This window comes from Mauremys mutica, chromosome 3, assembly GCF_020497125.1.
Source record: "Mauremys mutica isolate MM-2020 ecotype Southern chromosome 3, ASM2049712v1, whole genome shotgun sequence".
NCBI lineage: Eukaryota > Metazoa > Chordata > Testudines > Geoemydidae > Mauremys > Mauremys mutica.
In genome coordinates this window covers 68,105,372-68,132,265 of record NC_059074.1, presented here as the reverse complement: position 1 = coordinate 68,132,265, position 26,894 = coordinate 68,105,372, and the positions used below count along the sequence as shown (strand labels likewise).

Here is a 26,894-nt window from a genome sequence, read left to right as displayed (position 1 = left end):
TGACGATCATGTCTATGGCATCCCTGCCTGGTCGGTACGCTGAGTTGAGCCATGACTGGAGGGAACGGAGGCGTAGTCTGGCGTATTTCGTCACAAACGTGCAGGCCGCCATGTGACCCAGGAGACCGAGGCAAGTGCGAACTGAAGTCAACGGAGCAACTTGCAGACTCTGGATGATGGCCACCATTGCGTGGAACCGGGGCAGCGGTAAGCAGGCTGTGGTGAGGCTGGAGTCCAGGGTGGCGCCAATGAAGTCTATCCTCTGAGTGGGAGTCAGAGTTGATTTTTCATTAGGCCTAGATGTAGGAAAAGGTCCTTGACAATGCTGACATGATGGATCACTTGTGCCTCGGAGGCCCCTCGGATGAGCCAGTCGTCTAGATACGGAAAAACGTGTATCCAATGGCGGCGGAGGTGGGCGGCGACTACAGCCATGCATTTTGTAAATACTCTTGGGGCTGTAGAGAGTCCGAACAGTAGGACCGCGAACTGAAAATGTTGGCAGTTGATTACGAACCGGAGGAACCTCCTGTGAGGTGGGTAGATGGCTATGTGAAAATACGCATCTTTCATGTCGAGGGCGGCATACCAGTCTCCGGGATCCAGGGATGGGATGATGGTCCCCAGGGATACCATACGGAACTTCAACTTTATCATGTATCTGTTGAGTTCCCACAGATCCAGGATGGGTCTGAGACCCCCCCTTTGCTTTGGAGATTAGGAAGTAGCGGGAGTAAAACCCCGTGCCCCATTCGTGTTCCGGTACCTCCTCTATGGCTCCTTTGGCAAGGAGTGTCTGCACCTCCTGGAGGAGGAGCTGCTCGTGAGAGGGGTCCTGAAGAGGGACGAGGAAGGGGGGGCATGAAATAAATTGGAGGTGGTACCCAAATTCCAGCGTGCGTAAGATCCAGCGATCGGACGTTAGCCGGGACCACACAGGGAGGAAAAGGGAGAGGCGGTTGTAGAAAGGAGGGAACGGATCCTGTGATGATACTGGTATGACGCCCTCGGGCGCACCTTCAAAAGGAGGGTTTTGGCCCTGTGGAAGGTTTGGAGGAACCTTGGTTCTGGCCCCCTTGGTTGCCTGATCGCCTCCGGCGACCGGTTCTACCCCGCCTTCTAGCAAAGTCCTGTCTCTGTCTGGGCTGAGGGTAAGAGCGGTGTGGCTGGGGGCGGAAGGGCCTGTGCTGGGTCACTGGCGTGTGCATGCCTAGTGAGCGCATAATGACCCTGTTATGTTTTAGGCTTTGCAGCCTAGGGTCTGTCTTATCAGAGAACAGGCCTTGCCCTTCAAAGGGGAGGTCCTGGATTGTATGTTGGAGCTCCGGGGGGAGGCCTGAGACTTGCAGCCATGAGATACGCCTCATAGTAACCCCAGAGGCCATGGGTCCTGGCCGCTGAGTCCACGGCGTCCAGGGAAGCCTGGAGGGAAGTTCTAGCGACCTTTTTTCCCCTCGTCCAGGATGGCCGCAAATTCCTGTCGGGAGTCCTGCGGGAGCAACTCCTTGAATTTGTCCACCACCGCCCAGGTATTGTAGTTATAGCGGCTAAGGAGGGCTTATTGATTAGCCACGCGGAGTTGGAGTGCCCCTGCAGAATAGGCTTTGTGCCCCAGCAAGTCCATGAGCCTCGCGTCCTTTGATTTCGGGGCTGGAGCCTGCTGGCCATGGCGCTCTCTCTCGTTGACCGACTGGACAACTAGGGAGCAAGGAGGGGAATGAATGTATAAGTATTCATAGCCCTTGGAGGGCACCATGTATTTACGTTCCACTCCGCGGGCAGCAGGTGGGACAGAGGCCGGAGACTGCCAGATCGTGTTGGCATTGGCCTGGATCGTCCCATCAGATGATAAGATGTCCACCACGGGGTCCTCTACCTCCGGGACCTCCTCGACTTGCAAGTTCATATTCTGTGCCGCACGCCGGAGGAGGTCCTGGTGGGCCCTCAGGTCGATTGGTGGAGGGCCTACAGACGATGTTCCGGTACCGCCTCGTCAGGGGAGGAGGATGAGGAGAGACCTGGGACAAGTGGGTCAGTCGAGGGCTCTTCTTGCTGGACAGACTCTGTCTCCCATGGGAACTGGGAATCCTGAGGCTGGACCGACACTTCCTCCGAAGCAGAAGGAGGAGGGCAGCTTATCGTGGCTTCCAGCACCTGGTGTTCTGATGTGGCAGAACGCGATGGACCTGGATGCGCACCTTGGGCCTGATGATATGCCCAAGGTGTCCAGAATGCCCACTGTTGAGGACCGTGATCCTGAGCCTGGGGCTCGTGGAATATTGTGGCGGGTACATCGGCAGCCTTGTCTTGGGCATATGCACTGTCTGCCTGCGAAGACACGGACGGGTGCTGGGACGGCCAGGGAGGAGCTAAAGGGGCTCGTACCAGGGTCTTTTCTCTCGCCGTTGGTGATCTCCTCGGCACCGGGAATCGGTACCTGGAGTCACCGAGACTCCAGCCGAGAGCGAGACCGAGACCTGTGACCAGCGCGGTGCCAGGAGGTCGACCTGGATCTCGAAGGTCTGCGGCGGGAACGGCTGCGAGAGTCGCGGTGCTGGGAGTGGTGCTGAGAGCTGGAGCAGTACGGAGAGTACCGGGCCGGAGGTCGAGATGTCGATCTATGCTGCGAGTACGACCGGTACCGAATGGGCGAGCGGTGCCGGGACTGCGAGCGGCATCGGGACCGTGATCGTTGATGAGACCGCGAACGGCGCTGGGACCTGGACCGTGACCGGTGCCGGTCTGCCGAGCCGACTGAGGGAGGCCTCATTATGGCTGGCTTGCCTCTGGAGTGTAATACCCGCACCGGCGGTGCCAGGGGTTGAGGCAGGACAGACTCAGTCATGGCAATAAGGTCCCTGGCTGTGGAGAATGTCTCCAGTGTAGAGGGGACCGTAAGCTCAACCACAGGCCTCAGCGGGGAGCTCTCAGGGACCGGACTCGACGGCCCCCGCGGGACCGGAGTCAACAGTACTGCAGCAGCCGGTGCCTCAGCAGGTGCAGGTGCAGGTGCCGGGCGGTCCGAACGGGGCTGCGTCTGTGGCGCCGAAGGCACAGAGGTAGAGGACTTCGATCTCTTCTGCTTCGGGGAGAGAGATCAGTGCCGAGCAGGACCCTGCGCCGGAGATGGCCGGTGCCACAGTGTTTTGGCGGTGCTGGCACGGTCTGGTGCCGGAGGAGCGCTGCTAGCAGTGCGCTCAGCGGTCGGTGCCGAGAACGGAAGGTTCAAAGCTGCCTCCATGAGGAGATTCTTTAGACGAAAGTCTCTCTCTTTCTTTGTCCTTGGCTTAAATGCCTTGCAAATATGGCACTTATCTGTAATGTGCAATTCCCCGAGGCACTTTAGACAAGAGTCATGGGGATCACTTGTGGGCATCGGCTTATGACAGGCCGAGCACGGTTTGAACCCCGGTGAACCGGGCATGGGCCCCGGCACCGGGAAGGGGCTAATGCCCAAACCCCGCTGAACTATATACACTAACTATTTAAGAACTATCAAATTAACTATAACTATTTTGATAGTTCTTAAATAGTTCCACTGTTCCAACGACCGACACGGGCGGTAAGAAGGAACTGAGGAGCGGTCGGGTCGGCAGGGGTATATATCCGGCGCCATGGCAGCGCCACTCCAGGGGGCGACCCAGCCGACCCACCAGCGGTTGCTAGGGTAAAAATCTTCCGACGAACGTGCACGCGGCATGCACATACCTAACTGGAATGGATATGAGCAAGCACTCGAAGAAGAACTGATCATTTACCAGCCCCCAAAACTTCATAGCATTTCAGTAAATCTTATGGTGAAGGTCAGAGGAGAGTCTGAAACAGACATCCTACAGTTCTGTATTTGTTCTTCCTTAATGACTGCTGGATTCTACTCCATCAATGCGGTCAAAACAAACTCATGGTTGGCCTCTAATCAAAAACTATTCTGTAATTGGAATTGGAATCTAATAGAGTGTTAGCACATTTTGCTTTTCCAAACCTATACCGACTTTTGAGTACTATTAGTAAAGTTGAGGTTCTGTCACAGAAGTTAGATCAACCAGTGCATTTTCTAGTGTTTTATCCAGTCTAGTTTTTAAAATGACAGTCAAGCTTCCACCACTCATCCTGGGGCACTGTTCCACAGCCCATTAGATCTAACTCTTGGGAAGCTTTTCACTTTCTGCAAAGTTCCCTTGCAAGTTTCACCTCATTAAGTCATACTACCCCTCACATTATGAAGTTCTTCCACCATTGCCCTCTGCCTCTTCCTGCTGGGCAAATGTCATGTTAGACAGAATTCTGACTGCAGTGAAGGATGCAGTGTAGTTGGTGCTGTGTTGGTCACAGGACATTAGAGAGAGAAGGTGGGTGAGGATCGTATCTTTAATTGGACCAGCTTCTGTTCGCGAGAGAGACAAGTTTTCAAGCCATACAGAGCTGACCTGAAGAAGAGCTCTGTGTGGCTCAAAAGCTTGTCTCTCTCACCAACAGAAGCTCATCCAATAAAAGATATTACCTTGTCTCTGCAGTGAAGGATGTAAGATATGTCCTTAAACCACTACGCTGGGGTTTGCCTGACGCACACATGCTGGTCACGGCAGAGTGTAAACAGGAGGGTAACAGTTATTACAGCACTCTATAGAACAACTACTGTGGACTTGGCATTGATATTTCATAAATAATCGAGAAGTTAACTTAGGACTGGCTCAGAGTTAGTGAACGCTGCATGAAAATATTGTAGCAGTTCCTTTATTAGCTATTGTCAGCAACTCAGAACATCTGCCAGAGATACAGTAATACTAATTTTTGCATTAGCCACAGGATCAGAAACTGACACAATGGAGCAACTTAAAATGAAAGAGTTCCAGCCTCTGGTGAATATGAAAATGAAAGGTTTTGATATTCAGCCTTTTTCAGTAGCAAGTCGGGGACAGGAGGGCACATCTGAATCCCCTTCAAGAACACAAAGCATAGTATTCCTAGGACACACAGGACGGCAGTATCCAGAAATAATATGCTACCATACAGCTTGAGCACTAGCCAATGTCAATCCTAAAAATTACATGCCAAGGTAAAAAACAAAAAAACAAACAAATATGAAAACCCCACAGTAGACTGTAAAGTATTACAACATGCACTGAAACCAGCATACTCAGGAGGATGAAACAAACATTAGCCAAAAGCAACTTACTGATCTGTAAACCAAACAGCATCACCGATGCAACAGTAGAAAGGACAATGGCTGCTGCTGCAGAAAATCCTTTCATAATGTTGTCTGTGTATTTAACAACAACAGAAGTGTAGAGGCCTCCAACACTGGCAAGCACTGGGAAGCAAATAAGACATTCTTATTATTAAAGTCTTGGTGTAAAAATAATTTATTTAGTTCTGTAATGGTGTATAGATTGTTTGTACTATGATCTGATCTTGCTAACCTGTAATTTAAAAAAATATCACACAGCAAAATAGATCGTCTAGGTGGCATCTGGCAGAAAGGACATGACTAGAATTATTATGGATGTTCTATTCATTAGTAAATATTGTGCTGAAAAAGCAGTTCTTTGATTTTTATAAGGAAATTTAAATGTTTCCTCTCCAAACTCACTCACTTAAGGACTCCTGGTCTTGACTGAATTTGAGTGTTTTGAATCAACATGACAGGACATCAAAATTGAAAGATACTTACAGATGACAAACCCGACATAATATGTGTAGCCATAGAAAAATCCTTTCTCGAGAACTTGAGCTCCTTCTGACATGTAAACACCAACTAAAGTCACCACAATCCCAGACAAGTACATCTGAATGTTCCTCACCCATAGGGAAGTATCTGAACTCTTTAATACCTTTTCAAAATAGACTCCTGAAAAGAGAGAATTCAATAAAGGTGAATGCAAAAATCACTCTTAAAGGTTTGTAGCTATACAGAGGTTTAAGGCCTGAAGGGATCATTATGTCGTCTTCTAGATGACCACCTATCATGAACCATTACATTTCATTTATTATCAGTATATTGATCCCAGTAACTTGCTTGGCTAAAGCATATCTTCAGAAAGGCATCCAGTCTTGATTTGAAAACATCAAGAAATGGAGAATCTACCACTTCCCTTGGTTCTTTGTTTCAACAGCTAATCACCCTTACTGAAAAAAAATCATGTCCCAATTCTAATTTGAATTTGTCGGGCCTTAGCTTCTAGCCATTGGTTCTCGTTCCGTCTTTCCCTCTCGATCTAAGAGCCCTTTAGTACCCACTATTGTCTCTCTCCGTGAAGGTACTTGCACACTGTAATCAAGTCACCTCAATCTTCTTTCAGCTACAGTAAACAGATTGAGACACGTAAAGAGCTCACCATAAAGCATTTACTCCAGCCCTTGAATAATGTTTGCGGCTCTCTTCTGCGCCCTCTCCATTACTGAACATCCTTTTTAAAATGTAGACCCCAGAACTGTACTCCAGTGCTGTATACAGAGGTAAAAATCACCTCACTACTCTCGTTTGTAGTGGATACAACTATCACACTGGGAGCTTGTGTTGAGTTACCTGTCCACTATGACCCCTAAATCTTTTTCAGTGCCACTGCTTTCCAGCATACAGTCCCCTATTCTGTAGGTCTGGCCTGCATTCCTCAGTCCTAGATGTATAATTTGCATTTGGCTGTATTCAAGTGCATTTTGTTTTACTGGGCCCAGCTTACCAAGCAATCCAGATCACTCTGTGTGACTGCCTAGTCCTCATCATTTACCACTCCCCCAATCTTTGTTATCTGCAATTTTTTTAATTACTTCCAGACCACTGATGAAAATGTTGAATAGCATCAACCTAGTACCAATCCCTGCAGAATCCTCCTAGAAACACCCCAATTCAACGATGAGCCCCATTGACAACTACTTTGAGGTATATTAGTTAGCCAAGTCTTAATCCCTTTAACTTGTGCTTTGATATTGTATAATGCTGCTTTTAGAATGAGAATGTTGAGTGGTTCTAACAATTTTGTAAGGTGTTTGATTTAGTATTACATCTATGCAGTTACCTTTATTCCACCAAAGTAGTAACCTCATCAACAAATTAAATCCATTTGATGAGATCAGTTTTCCATAAACCATGTTAACTGGCATCCTTTAATTCTTTATTAACTTAATCCCCTATCAGCTTTTCCATAATTATGACTGGGATTGATGGCAGGCTAACCAGCCTATGTTTACCCAGTTCACCCCACATGCCCTTTTTTGAATACTGGCACAACAGAACTCTTCCAGTCTTGTATTCCAAGATTTATTGAAAATTAATATCAATGGGCTGGAGAGCTCCTCAACCAACTCGTTCAAGACTCTTGAGTACAAGTTATCCAGGTCTGCTCATTTTAAAATGTTTATCCCTCGTAGATGTTGTCTAACATGCTCCTTAGTTACTAATAGTTGGAAAGTATTTCATCATCCATGATACAAGTACATTATCCTACTGCTTTCCAATTACAGAACAGAAATATTTATTGAACACTTGTGCTTTTGCTGCATTAACATTTTTAGCATCTTCACCTAGTAATGGGCTATACTATTGTAAGATTTCTTTTACTCATGATATAGTGGATAAAATTTGTTATTGTCCTGACAGCCATGCATTTTTCTGTCTTTAGCTTCCCATATAAATTTTCTTGCTTCAGAACTTCTAACTTATCCTGACTGCTCTCTCTTTCTCTTTTCCATTGTCTTTATTCCTAGTTCCTGCCTTCACATCACCACTGAACCAGGATGGGATGGGTAAATGAAGAGAACTGGGAAGAGGAGGAAGTGCTTGTATAACAGAAATTAGGGGCATAACTTTCACCAGTGCTAGACAGCCACAACACCACCTGAAGTCAGTGGGAGCTAGAGCTGTTTAGCTTCTCTGAAAATCAGGGCCACACTAGTAGTTTACTGATGAAGAATATAATTAGTGTTTAAGACCATCAGAATTTAAAAAAATATAAAAAACATAGCAAGTATGTATGAGACATACAGAGGCTACAGAGCAGATTTATAACTGTGTGTGTGTAAATACAAAAAATTAAACAGGAAAATTTGACATCATTGCAGAGATATATTCTGTAAGAGCAGAGCAAAAAAACCAAAGTCTGTGATTGATACAGTAGTAGTTGAATTCACAGTGGTCTCATTGTTCTACTTTCCTCCCACTGAGACATAATTCATTGCAGCCAGTTGGAAAACTAAGTATGACTCATTTTTTAATCAACTGCTCAACAAGTTGCCTTTGATGTCAAGATGACCCATGTTACCATCGCGGAAGAACACAACTGTCTGCGGTTGCTTTCCAGACCAATGATGTAATACTTGAGATTTAGTACAAAACATCTGAATGCACACAAAAAGCACAAATCAACTGGGCGATATTGCTGGGTGTGATGGAGTGGACAGCACTCAGGAGAAGCTATTCTTAATACAGATTGGAATTATTCAACGGTATTCTGTCAATTTACATTGGACAAAACCATTTCGATAGGCCCACTGGATCCCCAGCTGCTATTATCACAATAGCAATAGTTTCAAAGAAACCTTTGTTCCATCTTCATATGGCTAGGAGATGCCACCTGTTTTTCAGATGTGGACTTTGCTAGACAAGCGCAATGCACACTACATGGTCAGCCCTGAAACTGAAGCTAATGCAAAATGTATCAGCTAGCTCATTAAGTGGTTATTTTCACTGGCAGTACATGATACCAATGCACTGGGATCAACAGCGACTGCATATTGGTTTCTGACTGGAACTTAGTGTTGTTTTGAACCTTTAAAGCCCAAAATGGCTTTAGATCTGCCCATATCTTTCCCTATGCTACACTGCAATAATTGTGATCAGGGGAGGTACCTCATCCTGGTGTCCTCTTGCTACAGAAGAGAGGGGTCCTCAACTCTGAACCTCCCCCACTCCAGTCCTAAATGGTTTGAATTTGTTGACCTTCAGGGTAGGCTGCCAAGGCCCACCTATTTACACAGGCTGCTGGGGATGGAATGGCATGGCACGGTAATGGCTGGGGTAGGTGGAGAAGGGGATGCTGGCTGGGCTTGATTAAGGCTTGATTAAAGCATTTTGGTTTCAGGCTGAGGAACAGCTGCTGAATTTATTTTTTATTTGTATTTTTAACCCTTTGGAGAAGGCTGCTAGAGCCCTAGATAGGCACTTGGGGGGGGGGGGGGCGGAATCTGTATTATAAATGAGGCTGCTTTTGCAAAGATCTTTTTTCAAAAGGAATTTGTTTTCTATGAATAGAATAAGCACATGTGACAACCAGAGGCACCTCACAGGAAGCTTTATGTGGTGAGAACTAGAAGTGGTTGGAAGTGATAACTCTTGGTTCATGACCAATTATTCAACTGAAAAAAAAACAAAAAAAACCTAGTATGATTTGCAACAAGTGGCTCTGCCAGCTCTAAGTTTACAGCCAGGAAAGCATTCCTCCTGAACCCTGTAAACAATTTTTTAATTCTTATGCAGTAGAAAACACAACTGCAATTATCCTTTAACTGCAGCCCACTTGTTCCCAGTTCTCTGGCTCCTGCAGTGGTGAAAGGATAAAAGGCAACAAAAAGGAAAGACTCTATTTTTAATAGAATTTCGCCTATGTTTCCTGCTTCTCCTCTGACCATCTAAAATTGCACCTGATCCTTCTGCATCTCATTGACTTTCAACTGCACCCACAGGACTAGGGAAGGGCTTATTCCAGAGGCGGAACCAGCACAAAAATTGAAATGAGTTCCATTCCACACATGGAAGAATGTGGGTCTTCTGTTCTAAATCGTAAGGGAGCTTTCACACCAAAGCAAACTTGGAAAAGGAGTTTTTATTTAAAAAACTGTACTAAGCAAGTCACTTTCTAGTTTTCCTTTAGCGTGACTATAGATATTTATATTGGAAGAAGGGCTCTTCCTCTCACAGGCCCGCCTCTCCTGTCTAAGCCAGCCTTGAGCTCAAAACCATGGGTTTGTAACATCACTATATTTTGAAATTTAAATATTGTGATGTCACAAATCCAGTGTTACGACCACAGGAAATAGAAGGAAAATGTGTGCAGAAGGGGATGAAGTCCTTCCTTAACTCTCAAACAGTCTTGTAAATCAACAAGTATAGTTAAATTAAGTAATATAAGAGATGTGAGATGTTTTAGTTTGCCCCATGATGAAAGGTCCTGGCCTGTTCTTTTAAAACAAACTGCATACAGAAATGTTTTACCTGCAAATCCTGAACATAGTACAGCAATAGCTATAGCGCCAAACCCTAACCACGGATTCTGCTCCACCTGCAACATGAATCATAAACAAAACAGGTGGTAGGTTAGTTGTATCACTAGAGTAATTTACAGTAATTATTTCCAGAAGCTAATTTAGCATTTTATTACAACATGAAAATGTGTTAGGTTAGTTACAGTGAGTTACAGTTATAGTAAGTAACCCTTTCTTAGCCAGAGCTGCCCTACAGCTTAGCTAGCTCTATTCACCGCTGCTTCACTATGGAGTTTGATTTGCCAAGTATATTTTACTAACCTTAGAAGTACTGAGACACACAAGTCAAATTACAAAGGCAAACCACCAGCCCTATCTCTCAGCTTTTCTGTCACATGAGGTTTCTTTATTTCCTCTAATCTTGTAAACTTTTTACACTCATAGAGTTCATCTGCAGATCTTAAAGTACTTTATAGATTAACCCTTAACTCCCTCGTGAGGCAGCAGTATGTCATAATATGCAGATTGTCATATTTCAGTTTACTAGAATGGTTATGGCTAGTCTTTTAATTTGCACACCTACAGGAAGGCACTTAAGTGACCTTTTCAGAGGGACAGAGCAACTACAATGATCACGGTAAAGGAAGGCACTTTATCTGCCTAAAGTGACTTGCTCATGGTCACAGAAGACAAGACACCAGTAGAACTAGGAATGAAATGCAGCTCTCTGGAAGCAGTTTGGCCTAGTGGATAGAGCACTGAACTAGGACTAAAGAGACGTGTGTTCTATTCCCAGCTCTGCCACTGTCCTGCTAGGTGACTGGGCAAGTTATGTCACCTCTCTGTGCTCGGTTTCCCCATCTGTAAAATGGGGATGATACTTACCTCCATTTGTAAAGTGCTATGTAAAAGCGAATAATTGTTATTATTACTGATTCCCTGTTCCTTGCTCTGACTGCTAGAGTTCACTCAACACCAATTACTGAAAAAGTGAATTGCTGCAATATTATCTATGCTGTTGAATTTACTATAGTGGTAATTTATGCTACTTGTGGCAAACACTTCTCTTCCCAAAAGTATAGGATGTGGCAGAGCAACAAGCCTGTTTGAATCAGTGTGAGGTTACTCACCTTGTGCAGTATCTGAAGTTCTTCAAGATGTGTCCCCCTGTGGGTGCCCCACTCCAGGTGATGGTGGGTCCCTGTTCCTTTGCTTGGAGAATTTTGTAGCACTGCCCATACGGATCATGCATGCGCAATTCCTGCCTCATCTAGCACATGCATGACCCAAACTCCTCAGTTCCTTCTCTACCACAGAGTCTGCTTAAAACTCCGAAGTAGAGCGGAGGAGCGTGAGTAGTGGAGCACCCACAGGGGGACACCTCTCAAAGAACCTCAGTTACTGCACAAGGTGAGTACATCTCTTCTTTGAGAGAGATGTCCCTGTGAGTGCGCCACTCCAGGTGACTGTAGAGCAGTGACCTCCTAGGATGGTAGGGGCTTCAGAGTTAGTAGTATAATTGCTGATAATACTGCTCAGCCCAGCCGAGTTTCCACCGTAGGGCCTTGCGTGATTGCATAATGTTTGGCAAAGGTGTGTTCGGAGGCCCAAGTGGCGGCTTTGCATATGTTTGTAAGTGGAACGTTGTATAGGAATGATACTGATGCTAATATAGATCTAGTAGAGTGCATCTTGATCCCGCAGAAGGTTGTGTGCCTTTTAACCGATAGCACAGGTGAATGCATCCAGATATGGAAATACCCTTAGAGAGTTCTGTGATGGGTATAAGGAGTTTTGGTTTGGTTCTGTCCAAGTAGAAAGCTAGTGCTCTAATGTCTAGGATGGGCACTGTAGCTTTGAACACATTCTCGTGTGGTTTAGAAAAGAAAGTTGGAAGCTGTATAGGTTGATTAATGTGGAAGGACTTTGGGGAGAAATTTAGGATGGGTGCGTAACGTGACTATCTTTAAACAAAGTGGTGGATCTGCCATGAGCGCCCTGATTTCTCCCACACATCTAGCTGATGTGATCACTATTAGGAATGCCACTTTCATGGATAGGTGCAGTAGGGAGCAGTTTGCTAAGGGTTCGAACAGTTTCTGAGTGAGGGCCGGTAAGACCAAGTTTAAGTCCCAGGTTGTGTGGGTGGTCTCATATCCGGATAGATGGTTGGATGCCTCTGAGGAATCGCTTGGTGATTGAGTGAGCAAAGATTGTAGTGTCGTCGGTGAAAGGTGTTTTGGTGAAAGGTGGTGATAGCTGCAAGGTGTACCTTTAGTGAGCTGATGGAGAGAGCAGATTGTTTTAATTCCAGGACATAGTCTAATATCAATGGAAGAGGTGCAGATGTTACATTGATTTGTCTGGCGGTGCACCATGCTGTAAATCTCTTCTACTTATGTAGGTGGGTGCTACATGTAGTATGTTTTCTACCGTGGAGTAGCACCCTCCGGACCTGTTCAGAGCAACTTAGTTCATCTTTAGAGAACCATAGAGGAGCCATGCCTTCAAATGTAGCATCTTTATGTTCAGATGTCGCATTTGGCCCTCTTGTTGCATTGATAGGTCTGTCCAGAGAGGGAGTGTGATGGGGGCACCTGCCGACATCCGTGTTATATACGGATACCACACTTGTCTTGGCCATGTGGGGGCTATTAGCATGACTCTGGCTTTGTTGGTCCTTATTTTCTGTTTTACTTTGGGTAGTACTGGTATTGGTGGAATGCATAGAGAAGGTCTGTGTTACACCTGGTCAGGAACGCATCCCACATTGATCACTTCCTCAGACCTGCTCTAGAGTAGAATTTCGGACATTTGGTGTTGTGGGCAGTCGTGAATAAATCTATTTGTGGGTGGCCCTATTTTCAGAATACGCATTCCAGTATCACGTTGTTTAATTCCCATTCGTGGTCGTGGGGAAAACGTCTGCTGAGTTCGTCTGCCATGGTGTTCTGGCATCCAGGTAGGTAGGAAGCCGAGATATGAATATTGTGTTGGATACACCAATTCCAGAGTCTCATAGCCTTGGTACATAGCGAGTATAGTTGGGCTCTCCCTTGCCTGTTTATGTAAAACATACAAGTGATGTTATCGGTCATTACTCTTATGTTTTGGTTTCTTATGAACGGTAAGAAGTGGACGCAAGCATTGCAGATGGCACAAAGGTCTAGCAGGTTTATGTGTAGCCTTGTCACAGGTGTGGACCATAATCCCTGAACTGTGCAATGTTGCATGTGTGCTCCCCACCTAATGAAGGAGCCATCTGTTGTGATCATGTGTGATGGAGGATCTTGTGTAAATGGGATTCCCAAGCACAGGTTGTGTGGTTGAGTCCGCCAGATTAGTGAGTCCTTGACCTCGGAGGGCATTGTTAATCATATGTTTACCCTGTGCTTGTTTGGTCTGTAGACGGTTGCTAGCCATCCTTGCAGGCAACGCATGTGCAAGCATGCGTGTTTGACCACAAATGTGCATGCTGCCATGTGGCCCAATAAATGTACGCACGTGTGAGCTGTGACCTGTTCCGCACTGTGAATATGAGTGTCTTTATGGTGTTGAATCTGTCTCGTGGAAGTGAAGCCTTTGTCGCCACCGAGTCAAAGTAAGCGCTGATGAATTTTAACTGTTGAGCTGGTTCTATTGCGATTTCTTTTTGTTTATTTGTAGACAGACTCTGGAAGCAATCTATCATCATTTGGGTAGAGCAAATGGCATCTGATTGAGTGTGAGACAGTCATCCAGGTAAAGAAATATTATTATTCCTTGTTTTCTCAGATGCGCCGTTACTGCCACGAGGATCTTTGTGAAAATGCGAGGCGCTGTTGACAGGCTGAAAAGTAAAACTTTATATTGATAGTCGTCTGTGTCCAAAGTAAATTTCAGAAAATGCCTGTGGGCAGGGTGTATCGTAATATGAAAATAAGCATCCTGCAGGTCAAGGGCTGAAAACCAGTCTCCCTGCTCCAACACTGGTATTATTGTTGTTAAGGTGACCATCTTGAACTGCTGCTTTCTCACGAACTTGTTGAGTCACCTGAGATCGAGGATAGGTCGCCATCCCCATTTTTCTTTTGTGTTAAAAAAAAAATAGTGGGAGTGAAATCCATTCCCCCATGTTGTGCAGGAACAGTCTCCACGGCCCCTAATTGGAGGAGATAATCTTGGCATAGCAAATGTTCGTGAGAGGGGCCCTGAAGAGGGACGGGGAGGGGAGGTGGGTGGGAGAGTATCGATAGGAAAGGAATGGTATAAGCCCATTTGGATGACTTCTAAGGCCCATTTGTCCATGGTGATGGCAGCCCATTTCAGGTAGAATGAGACCAAACTGTCTCCAAATAGATGGATGGATGGTGTAAGTGCTGGAATGTGGGAGAGGTCTTCCAAACCCTTGACCAAGCCTTCAAATTTGTTTATTAGAGGCAGTAGGTTGAGATGCCGCTGGTGGTAGAGGGAGTCGTCATTGCGGTCTCTGTCTGTCGTTGGTGTTGGTGTTCGTAAGGCCCCTGGTGTTGCTGTGTGTATGTTGGGTATCTATTCCTCTGATATGGTTGATACCTGTATTGTCTCCTACTTGTAGCACGTGTATGAATGCCGAGGGTCCGGAAAATGGCCCGCAAGTCCTTCATTGTGTGCAGTACTTAGTGGTTTTGGCTGCAAACAATTTTTCTCCACTGAAGGGGAGATCTTTGACCGTATTTCGTATCTCCCGTGGGAATGCTGAGGAGTTAAACCACAAGCATGACCACAGCTGTAGCCATGGACCTGGCGGCCATGTCAGCAGCATCTAGTAAGGCCTGTAGAGCCGTGCGTGCTATCATCTGTCCTTCATAGACCAGAGATTTAAATTGTTGCCTCTTTTCCTCTGGGATCTCGTTAATAAAGTCCATAAATTTCCCATAGTTCCTGTAGTCGTATTTGGCAAGTAGTGCTGTGTAATTTGCCACTCTGAATTGAAGGGTGGATGAAGAGTATATTTTGCGGCTGAATAGGTCCAACCTCTTATTCTCTTTATTGAAGGGGGTGGATCGAAAGTGCTGTTGTTTGCCCCTTTGGTTGACCACTTCCAGTACCAGCGAGTTGGGTGCATGAATAGAAATTCCAATCCCTTCGAGGGAACATAATATTTTCAGTCCACCCTTTTGCAGGTAGGAAGTACGGTGGTTGGAGTTTGCCACACAGTTTTGGTGGGTTCCATAGCATTGCCAATCGGTGGGGCTATCTTGGAGAAGGAAGATGTCTGTAAAATATCCGTTAGCTCATGCTGAGTTTCCGGTACTTCCTCCAGAGCAATTTTGAGCTCATTGGCCACTCTTTTGAGTAAGTCTTGAATGTGAGTAAAAGTCATTTGCTGTAGTTGGAGGCATAATAGCCTCATCCAGTGAGGAGGATGAATTGTTCTTGGTTGACGAGGTGTCAGGAGCAGTGTCCTCTTCCTGCTCTGCCATGGGTTCACCTCCTGTCTCGGACACTACAGTCTCTGAAGGTGGAGGTGGGGATCTGGCATCTTCTCTATGTGGGCTGTGGCACCTGCTGTAGTATCTTTTGTAAAACCCCCAGGGATTCCAATATGGCCAATGACCAGGATAGGGCATGGGTGCTGCCATCCATGGGCGGCCGAACCATGGTGGCATGTCATGAGCAGATGAGGGTCGCGGTCACAGGGTCCAGTAGCCACAGGTGTCCTGATTGGGGAGGAATGGTGAAGGGAGAATATCCCTTCAACCTCCTCATTTTTATCACTCGAGAACTGTGATGCTATCGAAGATAAATGTTGGCGTGGTACCACTGGCCCCAGTGAGACACCGGTGTCTAGGAGAGGGGACTCTGGAGTGGTGGAGACCAACAAATTCTTCTGGTGCCAAGAGCCTCGGTGCTAGAGGGCAAGGTGCTGATTGCATCGGGGGTACGGTGTGCTGAGCCGGTGCAGTTTGTGTCGGCACCATTACGCTAGCAGCATTGGGCTGTGGCCCGGAAATAGGAGTGGTTACCGGTTCTGTCTCCTTTGGAGCCCGTGGTGGAGGCAGGCAGTTTAGAGCCCTTAGTTCAACACCAGAGGGCAGGGTTCCGCCAGTGGCCACCATGCAGATGGTGCTGGAGGTGCCTGGAGTATACCCGGTGGTGCAGCCAGCACCAATGAGAGCGATTTGGTTGGCAACCGTTTTGTGTTTGTCTGCTCTCTATAGGGTGAAGAGGATGGCTGGGTTTTTTTGCAGGTTTTTTGGCAGTGTGGAGACCGGTGACTTATGATAGGAAGAGGGTTCCTGCCCCGGGTCGGAGGCTGGTCTTAAGGACTTCTCCATCAAGATGAGTTTAAGTCTCAGGTCTCTATCCCTTCATGCCCTAGCCTTCAGTTTGTTACAGTGGGCACATTTCTGAGGAATGTGAGCTTCCCCTAGTCAACGGACACATTGAGTGTGTCCATCTGACACAAGCATCGCCTCTCTGCATGTTGTGCATCTTTTAAATCCTGGTGAACCATGCATCTTCCTAACCTAATTGTAACTGTACTAAGGGATGGAAAAATAAAACTTTTTTTTTTTTAAATAGGAGACATAACGAACAACTGAAAAGTAACTTGTCTAAACTATCCTAACTCGCTAATTTATCTAAACGTATCTATTTGAAATGAAGGATTTCAACAGGATTGCTGAGCTTCGTCACAGGCCAGGGACAGTTGAGAAGGAACTGAGGAGTCCGGGTCGCGCGCGAGCTAGTTGAAGCACCGACGTCACACAAGCCAGGCACTGCACGTGTGTGACCCATGCAGACACTGCTGCAAAACTCTCAGAACAAAGGCGCAGAGGCGCACCATCACCTGGAGTGGAGCATCCACAGGGACATCTCTCGAAGAAACAGTGGTCCCCAAACTTTCTCTCTCTTGTGCTCCCCCTTACCCTTGTCCGTCCCCCAATCCACCCGCAGGCCACAGTTGGGAGCCAGGGCTGGGAAAAGGGCCATGGTCAGGGCGAGGGGCTGAGGCTGGGACAGGAGTGGTTCTGGGGCCGCAGCCAACCGAGAGCTAGGGCCAACGCTGGGCCGCAGCTGGGGGCAGGGCAAGGGCTGTAGTCGGGGGCGGGGCTGGGTGCATAGCTGCAGCCAGGAGCTGGGTGTGGAGCCGCAGCTGGGAGCCAGGGACGGAGCAGAGCTGGGGGCAGAACGGGGCTGAGTGGCCACCATGCCCCTCCCCCAAACATTCCTCTGCACCCCCATACAAGGGCACGCTCCACAGTTTGGGGACCATTGAATTTGAACTAGACAATCTAACATTTTACATTGTGAAACAGCATGGCTGCAAAAATGAAATGGATACACAATTGTGATGCACCTGGAATACATTATTACAAATATTCCACAGCCACCATACAGAGAGTGAAATAGGTAGGTGGAGAAGCTCAAGGCAGCCTGCTGTTTCTGCTGAAGTGTCCAGAGAAGGTATCCAAGTGATAAGGCTTACCTGTACTTTTGTAACCTGAGCAGGTTTCCACTGAACAAGTGTGACTCCACCACACAACATAAAGACTGAGAACCACTGCAATTTGCTGAGGGAACGGTTTAACATTAAGACCGTACATAAGGCTGTGCACGGGATCTTCAACTGATATGTCACCTAAAAAAGGGAAAACAGCAAATAGCATATGGTTACATGAACTCCATCAAAATTCTGAAAATAGCCTTTTCTTGTTGGTGTTTAAATTTGCCAGTAAGTCTGTGTAGCTAAAATACGAAATGGCAATATATGCTGAACCTGATGACTTCCACCTCTGCTCAGTTACATTATTCATTTAGCAGTAAACTTGGTTGGTGACTTGCGGAAAACTGTCTGCTTAGGAGCATCCCACATGAGGCCCTCACTGTATTCATCACAAAGTTTATGGGCTGCTTATTAAAAAGGACTAGTGTATGGCCATATGTTCTAATTGCCTGTATAAGTTGGGGGCATTGTCAGCAGATCGAGGGACGTGATCATTCCCCTCTATTCAGCATTGGTGAGGCCTCATCTGGAGTAGTGTGTCCAGTTTTGGGCCCCACACTACAAGAAGGATGTGGTAAAATTGGAAAGAGTCCAGCGGAGGGAAACAAAAATGATTAGGGGGCTGGAAAACATGACTTATGAGGAGAGGCTGAGGGAACTGGGATTGTTTCGTCTGCAGAAGAGAAGAATGAGGGGGGATTTGATAGCTGCTTTCAACTACCTGAAAGGGGGTTCCAAAGAGGATGGATCTAGACTGTTCTCAGTGGTACCAGATGACAGAACAAGGAGTAATGGTCTCAAGTTGCAGTGGGGGAGGTTTAGGTTAGATATTAGGAAAAACTTTTTCACTAGGAGGGTGGTGAAGCACTGGAATGGGTTACCTAGGGAGGTGGTGGAATCTTCTTCCTTAGACATTGTTAAGGTCAGGCTTGACAAAGCCCTGGCTGGGATGATTTAGTTGGGGATTGGTCCTGCTTTGAGCAGGGGGTTGGACTAGATGACCTCCTGAGGTCCCTTCCAACCCTGATATTCTATGATTCTATGAAAACCACAACCGATAGAATACTGAACTCCACTATACACAGGCATCAGCATATAGTATTTCATACTCAGAGATATTAATTCCCTGCCTCATTCGGGGTTAAATTTCATTTGCAATTACAACTGCGTGAATCTGGAACGACTCAATGGCAGTTGATGGGTTTACTTTTTATTTACACTGGTGTAACAGCATAACTTGGCTTTTAGTGCTCAGACTGGATAGCGTACTGTGAGTGATGCAGACGTGCATTCATTCAATAGTGAGAATAAAAATATTTACAAAGAATTTGACTTTTATAAAAATATTTTAGTTATTTACTACAGTGATTTTTTTTTAAATTTGGGTTAACAGCTTGCAATTGTACTGCGTGCTACCTCCCTCTTCACCTCTCTTTTAATAAGTTATTTAAACATAAATACTGCACCCCTTCTTCATTCACTTCACATCATCCAATTTGGGCACTGAAAGAGGCTAGGACCCTGTAGAAACAACAGTATGTTTTTGTGTAATTAGAGTATTTTAACATATGCACAAGAGGTAAGCTTAAAATTAGCTTTTCCTGACTTTCAAGTACTTTACTTTGCAACCTTTGCATTTTCTTACTGTATTTTCATATAGAATATTAGTGATGTGCATATTTGTCTTATGGGTCAGAGCTATCGTTGATTATGAAGTGCATATGGTGAATTTTTACATATCAATATTGTGATTAACACATGGTAAGGATAGTAGAATATTTTATACAAGTACCTTACCTCATTATTTCAAAATATTTTAATTTTTAAGTTTTTGGAGGGGGGGGGTATTTCTGTTCTTATGTAATTTGCATAAGGGTTATATTAGTAAATGGAGTTACTTTAACAATAAGACAAATTTGTGAGGGGAATTTACTTACAATGAAGATTTAATCTCAATTCCTTCCACTATTAAATCTAAATACATGGTTTCAAAATGTAATAGTAACAAACATAATTAGGGTTATACTTTTCAACTTAAACTACACATGAATTATTCCCTTCTATAAAGGTTCTTATAACACCCTCATCACCACAGTATTTAAGCACCTTCCAGCAATGTTCTAAGTGACATAACACTGAACAAAACTTGGTTCTAACTGAACACAAAAACATAGAAGATGGCAAGACTGTTTTAGGGACTTACCGAAATTCATGCCGTATTCATATGCACTGTGAATTACAGATTGTATTACTTGATGTGATGAGCTCCAGGTTTCACTTCTTACTTGCATTTAGCAACTGTGTGGTAATCAGCTTTTTAAAGTGTGGCTACACACAATGCCACATGATGCCAATAATAAATCACTGTTTACAAGAGATGGGATTTCCCTCCCATTACTAATGCAACCACCAATTTTCACACAAATACGTAAATCTCTGTTCAATAAACCTACAAAGATTCCTGCCATTGCATTTTCTTACATCACGTACCAGGCCCCCCATCCTCTTATTTAAATACTTCCTAAAAACTTGTCTTTTCTTCAAGACACTCCATCATACGAGAAAAAACAGATTTCCTGGTGAAAGATAAATACAGTATCTCCTGCCTCTGGGCCTCCCAGTTCATTTTGTCTTTCAGTGTCTGTCCTGATGTGCGTCTTTTAATGAGCACTTTTCAATGCTTGAATAATAATAATAATAATAATAATACAATTCTAAGGTGTTAAAAGACATTAAAGCAAACAAAACTACACCCTAAAAATGAGTAAAAATAGGGATTCTGTGTTTTGGTTCCTAACCATAATAATGCCAGTTACCTGGTAGACTGCTGCATCCAAATTGCTAAGAGCCAAGAAAGCCATGTTGTTTTGGACCGCATACACCACAGATGGAACACTTAATTTTAGCAATTCCTTAGGGCTGCCTAATACATTTTCTCTTAAAGATGTCATCAACCTACCCAGGCTTCCAGTTTCTCTGCAAAATAAAAGGTTTTAGCACAACTATATTTGATGACTCATTTACAGTGAGATGTCTGAACAGAGTTCTTTCAAAGGTCTTTAAAAACTTGCTTTTAATAAACAGTTGAGATCACCGATTAATTAAAAAAATTACACGGAAAATCAATTTGGTTCCCTGCAAGTACAAACCATTAAGGGCCAGGAGCAGATTTTGAAATGATAAAGGTCAGAGGCATTAACACATGAATTCTCAACAACAGGTTGGCTTACAGAGAGTTTCAATAACATTAGTTGCTCTACACATTGTTTCGAGTGCGAAGTATACACACAGAAAGACAAAGAATTGCTCCTTATTGCTACTAATATTGGACTCATCTCAAATATCTTTTGTGATTTTCCAAATCCCCTGAAGCCTCCGGGTGAGATTCTGGGTTGTGCCTTTAAGAGGTTCAGCACAGAACTCTCAGCCCAGGGGAAAGGGGGGCTACTGTGGCTTTAATCTACCCTTGCACTCTTCTGATTCTGAGTTGTCCCACTTCTGGTGTAACTTACAAAGTGAATTGAGATAAATGAAATTAAGGCCACTTTAATTCTGAATAAAAGTTTCCACATGGGGTTTAGTGCTGTTTAATTAACCTGCTTTAAATTTACATTTAAATTAATTCAGATTAACCTTCCTAGATAAGCCCTTAACCAGACCTGGAGAGCACCCCTTTCCTCCTGTACTCTGCCTCTCCAAAGACAACTATGGGCAAGCAGTGTTCTAGGCAGAGCTGTGGTGCCAGAGGCACAGGAATGGATGCTGCAGCTCAGCACCATGCAGGAAGTTTATACTGTGATACAAAACATTACATTATATGCTCATGTAATAGGAGTTTCTTGGTATTATTCCTCAAACAGCACATCACATTGCCTGGCACTATATGATCCAGACCAGGAAGAAGATTTCTGTTTCAAAAGAATTATCTACATTAACTATACTCTGTTTACAGTAAAGTTTAACTGTTAGAATAAATGTGGAAAAATACCACAAAAGCCTGATCCTTCATACGATGGTATCCCGCAAAATATCACACATTTTGTTTGTTAAAGGCAGGCTGTTAAATACGAGAAAAAAAAATGGATAGAACTTTGTTCAATTCTAATACAGTACTGTACTATTACAAAAATAATGTACTTAAGCATGAATGATCAGGTCCAATGGACAGTACACTGCTTGGCTGGTCACTCAAAGTTAAATTATAGCAGTAATATGATGAACCAAATTAGACAGTGGTTGTATTTCAGCAAAGTTACTAATGTAAATGATTAAACAAATTATCTCACTTAAAGGAAGGATCTCTTGTGAGTACCACCACTTGACTACAGGAAAAAAAATTGCAGTTTGCTTTATTATTTAGGAGAAATCTTACGCTGCGCCCCCCACTCCCTCCCCCCCAAAATGACCTCACATGCCAGGATTTTGTATTAAGAGGAAGGGAGCACAACTTATTACAGCTGACCATACTTTCTTTCATAGTTAGAAGACAGTTGAGTTTTCTTTAGCTGACTTGTCTCGATTTAGTTCTGTTTCATTGGATAGGTGTTTTCTAGTTTATATACATGCAGCCAGAGGCTGAAATAGTTACTATTTATACACAGAAAAAATAAACTCAACTGAAATACTGCATAAGTGTAATGGACAGACTACTGAAACATAATTAACAATTTAACAAGACATATGCCAAACTGTCATTTTGCTTGTTATGTTTCCCCTTTCCACCATCTGTTCCATCCAGATTGTACTGAAGATTAGGAACTTCTCTTAATCTTTAGTGTGAGGTGCCTGAGACATTTTTCGTGATGGCGGGGGAAGATGGGGTGGGCATGGCAGCAGGGGCCTAGGTGGTTAAACAACAGAGTTTTTGTGTAGTTCTGACATTTGGCATGGAATTTCAGTAATGAAAAATAAATGATGCCCCTTTCAACACCACTCCTACTCTCGTTTTGGAGAACATGAGCAATTGTTTTGATTATTCACACTCAATATTTGATTATAATTTTAATATTACAGCTTCAGATATGCTGCCCTTCTGTGAGACCTCTTATTTGAGTTGGGCAGGAGAAAATAAAAAAACAAAAATATTCTGAATTAGACGTTGTAATTTAAAGTTAAATTAGACACTGTGGGCACACCTAGATAGATTTAAACCCACAAAAAGTGTAAAAATTAAAAGTTAATAAAGAAACTTCATCCTCACTCACATCACTGGCACCAGGAGTACAAAGATCTCACAACAGATCTTAATCTCACATTCTCATATGTGCCTTGGTTTTGCAATAAGTAAATAAAGTGCTTTGGCTCTAATTCAACATCCATGATGCTTCTGTATATTTAACTTGGAAACTTATTCTGTGTTTTTCATGGGACTGGATATGTGAGAGATATAAATGATAATCAAGCTTGCAACATGTATGTATTTACTTGTTCAAAATATGTAATCCCAAATAAAACTAGAAGTCAGTTTGGCTTTCTAAGTCCCAACTCTAAGAAGCTATAAATCATGTGGTAATCTGAACAAATTACTAATTCAGAGTTTAGTGGCCAGGAGTACGCCAGGTTCATTTTATTCCCATAATTATAGGCAAAGTAAATAATTACACATCTTAAACTATAATAAGTCTCCATTTCAAAAGGCAGTCATTTATTCAAAGTTTAAAGTAACAACGCTGAAAATGTAAACAGTAGAGAACTACAGCAAGTGTACTTAATTACATAAATTCGATTTTGGAACAGAACTCTAGTTTATCTTATTTGGTGTCCTGCACTTTAACAGTGATCAGCACTGGCTGCTTCAGACAAAGGCACAAAATGCACACCTTGCACCAAGGCAGCAGATTGCTTTCTGAATCCATTGGGTGATCAGGTTATACACTGAAGCATCAGCATTAATAAACATTATAAATTTTAATTCAAGCTAGTATTACTACAGATACTGCATATGTTTATTAAAAAAAATAAACTTTTGCTGGATCTTTTAAATTAACAGAAACTGAAATGTAAGCAACTCTCAGTTATCTTGAGATAACACTGAGTTTATATACCAGCTGCGTTTCTTTTGCACACTAAAGAGGTTGCAAAGATTTGGGGGCTGTGGTGGATAATCAGCTAAACATGAGTCCCTAATGTGACACTGTGGCAAAGAGCTAATGTGATCCTGGGATGCATTAACAGGAATCTCAAGGAGTAGAGGGGTTATTTTATCTCTGTATTTGGCACTGGTGCAACTGCTGCTTGAATACTGTACCTGGTTCTGGTGCCCACAGTTCAAGAACAATGTTGATAAACTGGAGAAGGTTCAGAGAAGACCCACAAGAATAATTAAAGGATTAGAAAACATGCCTTATAGTCATAGACTCAGGAAGCTCAATCTATTTAATTTAACAAAGAGAATGTTAAGGGGTGACTTGATTACAGTCTATAAATATCTACATGGGGAATATATATTTAATAATGGGGCTCTTCAATCTAGCAGAGAAAAATATAACACAATCCACTGGCTAGAAGTTCACGCTAGACAAATTTATAATGGAAATAAGGTGTAAATTTTTAACAGTGAAAGTAATTAATCACTGGAACAATTTCCCCAGGGTAATGGTGGATTCTCTATCACTCACAATTTTTAAATCAAGATTGAATATTTTTGTAAAAGCTATGCTCTAGAGAGTCTAGGAATTATTTTGGGAAAATTCTGTGGCCTGTGTTATGCGGGAGGTCAGACTAGATGAACATCAGGGTCTCTTTTGACCTTGGAATCTAGATGTCACAGGAAGAAGGGAAGAAACGGCAGTGACAGACCACCTCCCCCACGCACTCAGCTTTTTTGTACCTGGCACTGATCTGAAAGCTAGACTGCAGAGGCTCTTAAAATTCCCATAATCCTTCAGTGTGGATTTAACCATTATATCTTTCACCCCTAGTAGAAATAGTAAGATTTTTGTAGAATTACTCTGAAGATTGTTATTAGTGGGAATACTAAGTTTTTACACATACACACTTCTGGAAAAAGCCAAGCCCTCATCCATGCTGAACTATGAAGACTCAGTATGTTGCATCTAATCCATTTTGAACCTACTCCAAAGCACATACATTTAAAAAAATCCAAATGGACACACCTGCATATTGTGAGGTTTACAGAAGTGATTTAGAAAAAAGTTCACAAGCTCTGATATGCTTTAAACTGATCCTTTCACAGCATTATTTTACAATGCCACTCCTGCCCAGCTTCACAAGTAAGGCATATAAAAAGAGAGCTAGCTGAGACTCTCATGTCCGTGTGTGTACGCGTATCTGCATGTGTGTGTGAAGAAGAGTGAGAATGCAGTTCCAGTAGTGGTTTGCACTCATACTTACTTGGCCAAAATACCCACACTTAGGAATAACTTGATAACTTCTGTGATGCACACAGCTGTGGTTGCAAAGTAGAGTTCTGTTTCTGCTATTCTCGTGTATCGTAAAGCTACAGTGTACGTTGCAGCCACCAGGGTCATCACCGTCAAGCAGTACAATTTAAACAGTAAACTGACATTCTCTGAAAGAAAAAATATAGCTCCGTAAGGAACATGAAACAGACAAAGAGCAACTTGCTAGTATACTTACAGCAATTCACTATGTTCCTCATTCTAAACTAAGAACACAACCAAGCATTGTAAAGCAGTAGCGCAGTTTCAAATGCACTGTAGTAGCACACCGTAGTTCCACTACAATTCCACTGCAATATCTAAGAATTCTAAATTGGAACCTAAAAGAGTCTATCTGAGAAAGCAGCAAAGAATCCTGTGGCACCTTATAGACTAACAGACATTTTGCAGCATGAGCTTTCGTGGGTGAATACCCACTTCTTCGGATGCAAGCAGTGGAAATTTCAGGGGCAGGTGTGTATATATAAGCAAGCAAGAAGCAAGCTAGAGATAACGAGGTTAGATCAATCAGGGAGGATGAGGCCCTGTTCCAGCAGCTGAGGTGTGAAAACCAAGAGAGGAGAAACTGGTTCTGTAATTGGCAAGCCATTCACAGTCTTTGTTTAGTCCTGAGCTGATGGTGTTAAATTTGCAGATGAACTGGAGCACAGCAGTTTCTCTTTGAAGTCTGGTCCTAAAGTTTTTTTGCTGTAGGATGGCCACCTTAAAATCTGCTATTGTGTGGCCAGGGAGGTTGAAGTGTTCTCCTACAGGTTTTTGTATATTGCCATTCCTAATGTCTGATTTGTGTCCATTTATCCTTTTCCTTAGAGACTGTCCAGTTTGGCCGATGTACATAGCAGAGGGGCATTGCTGGCATATGGCGGCATATATTACATTGGTGGACGTGCAGGTGAATGAACCGGTGATGGTGTGGCTGATCTGGTTAGGTCCTGTGATGGTGTTGCTGGTGTAGATATGTGGGCAGAGTTGGCACCGAGGTTTGTTGCATGGGTTGGTTCCTGAGAAAGGAATGTCCAGCTATGCTTGATTTCAAGGGGGTTCCTTTACCAAAGAACGCCATTGCTCTAAAAAGAGTATAATCATACACTGATATTTACCTATGCAGTAATCTATATTCCACTGTTATCTTCTTGTCTCTATAACTTGTGTATGACCACTTGCTGTGAGCTATAACTAGTTCTCTGCATACCGAGGAGAAAGTTGACCAGACTCTCAGAGTAGCAACAGCAAAAGGCTCTGCACAAAGCGGCAAAAGTGGCAGGTTTAAGATGTACTAAAAATTGAGATGGGAGTGGAAAAGAAAAGATGAGAAAATAAACAACAGACAATAGGATCAATCCAGGAAAGTCAGTTATAAATGGAAGCTTCTTTCCCAACCCTCTCATATACTGTTCTGGTGATAGTACAAAAGGAGGGGTTCCATCACTATAGTAATGAGACAGCAAGAAAATAGTACATCTATATACTAAGATTCCAGGATTGTCACTCTGTCCGTGTGTCACTCCAAAGCCTAGAACATCCATAGAGTAAGCGTGAAGTCACTGAAACAGCTACAAGCATGAATTAAAGCTGTTTTTGTTCAAAATATCATCAGGTTCAATCACCAGTGGGCCCTGTGAGAACCAGATGCAATGCTGTAGTCCAAAGGTTTTGTGGTGGCGGGAACGTGACAGTTGATCAGAGAAGGTGGGAATAATGGTTATGTGGGGTAACAAAGAGATGGTCCATGCCTTCTCCTGGGGGCAACTCTGTGCACAAACTGGGCAACATGTACAAACAGCAACATAGTCACTACAACACAG

The 26,894-nt window shown here is 43.8% G+C and overlaps 1 protein-coding gene across 2 annotated transcripts in view; it reads right to left on the bottom strand.

Moving 5' to 3' along the window:
- The window catches only part of SLC35A1 (solute carrier family 35 member A1), a 36,572-nt gene that overhangs the window by 4,183 nt on the left and 5,495 nt on the right, over positions 1-26,894 (bottom strand). For both annotated transcript variants that reach the window (XM_045009766.1, XM_045009767.1), the window contains exons 2-7: positions 25,022-25,199; positions 20,485-20,644; positions 17,651-17,803; positions 10,208-10,274; positions 5,672-5,848; positions 5,177-5,311 (exon numbers count right to left, since the gene is read on the bottom strand). In XM_045009766.1, coding sequence (XP_044865701.1) covers positions 5,177-5,311; positions 5,672-5,848; positions 10,208-10,274; positions 17,651-17,803; positions 20,485-20,644; positions 25,022-25,199 — 870 coding nt within the window. The remainder of the gene's footprint in view (positions 1-5,176; positions 5,312-5,671; positions 5,849-10,207; positions 10,275-17,650; positions 17,804-20,484; positions 20,645-25,021; positions 25,200-26,894) is intronic.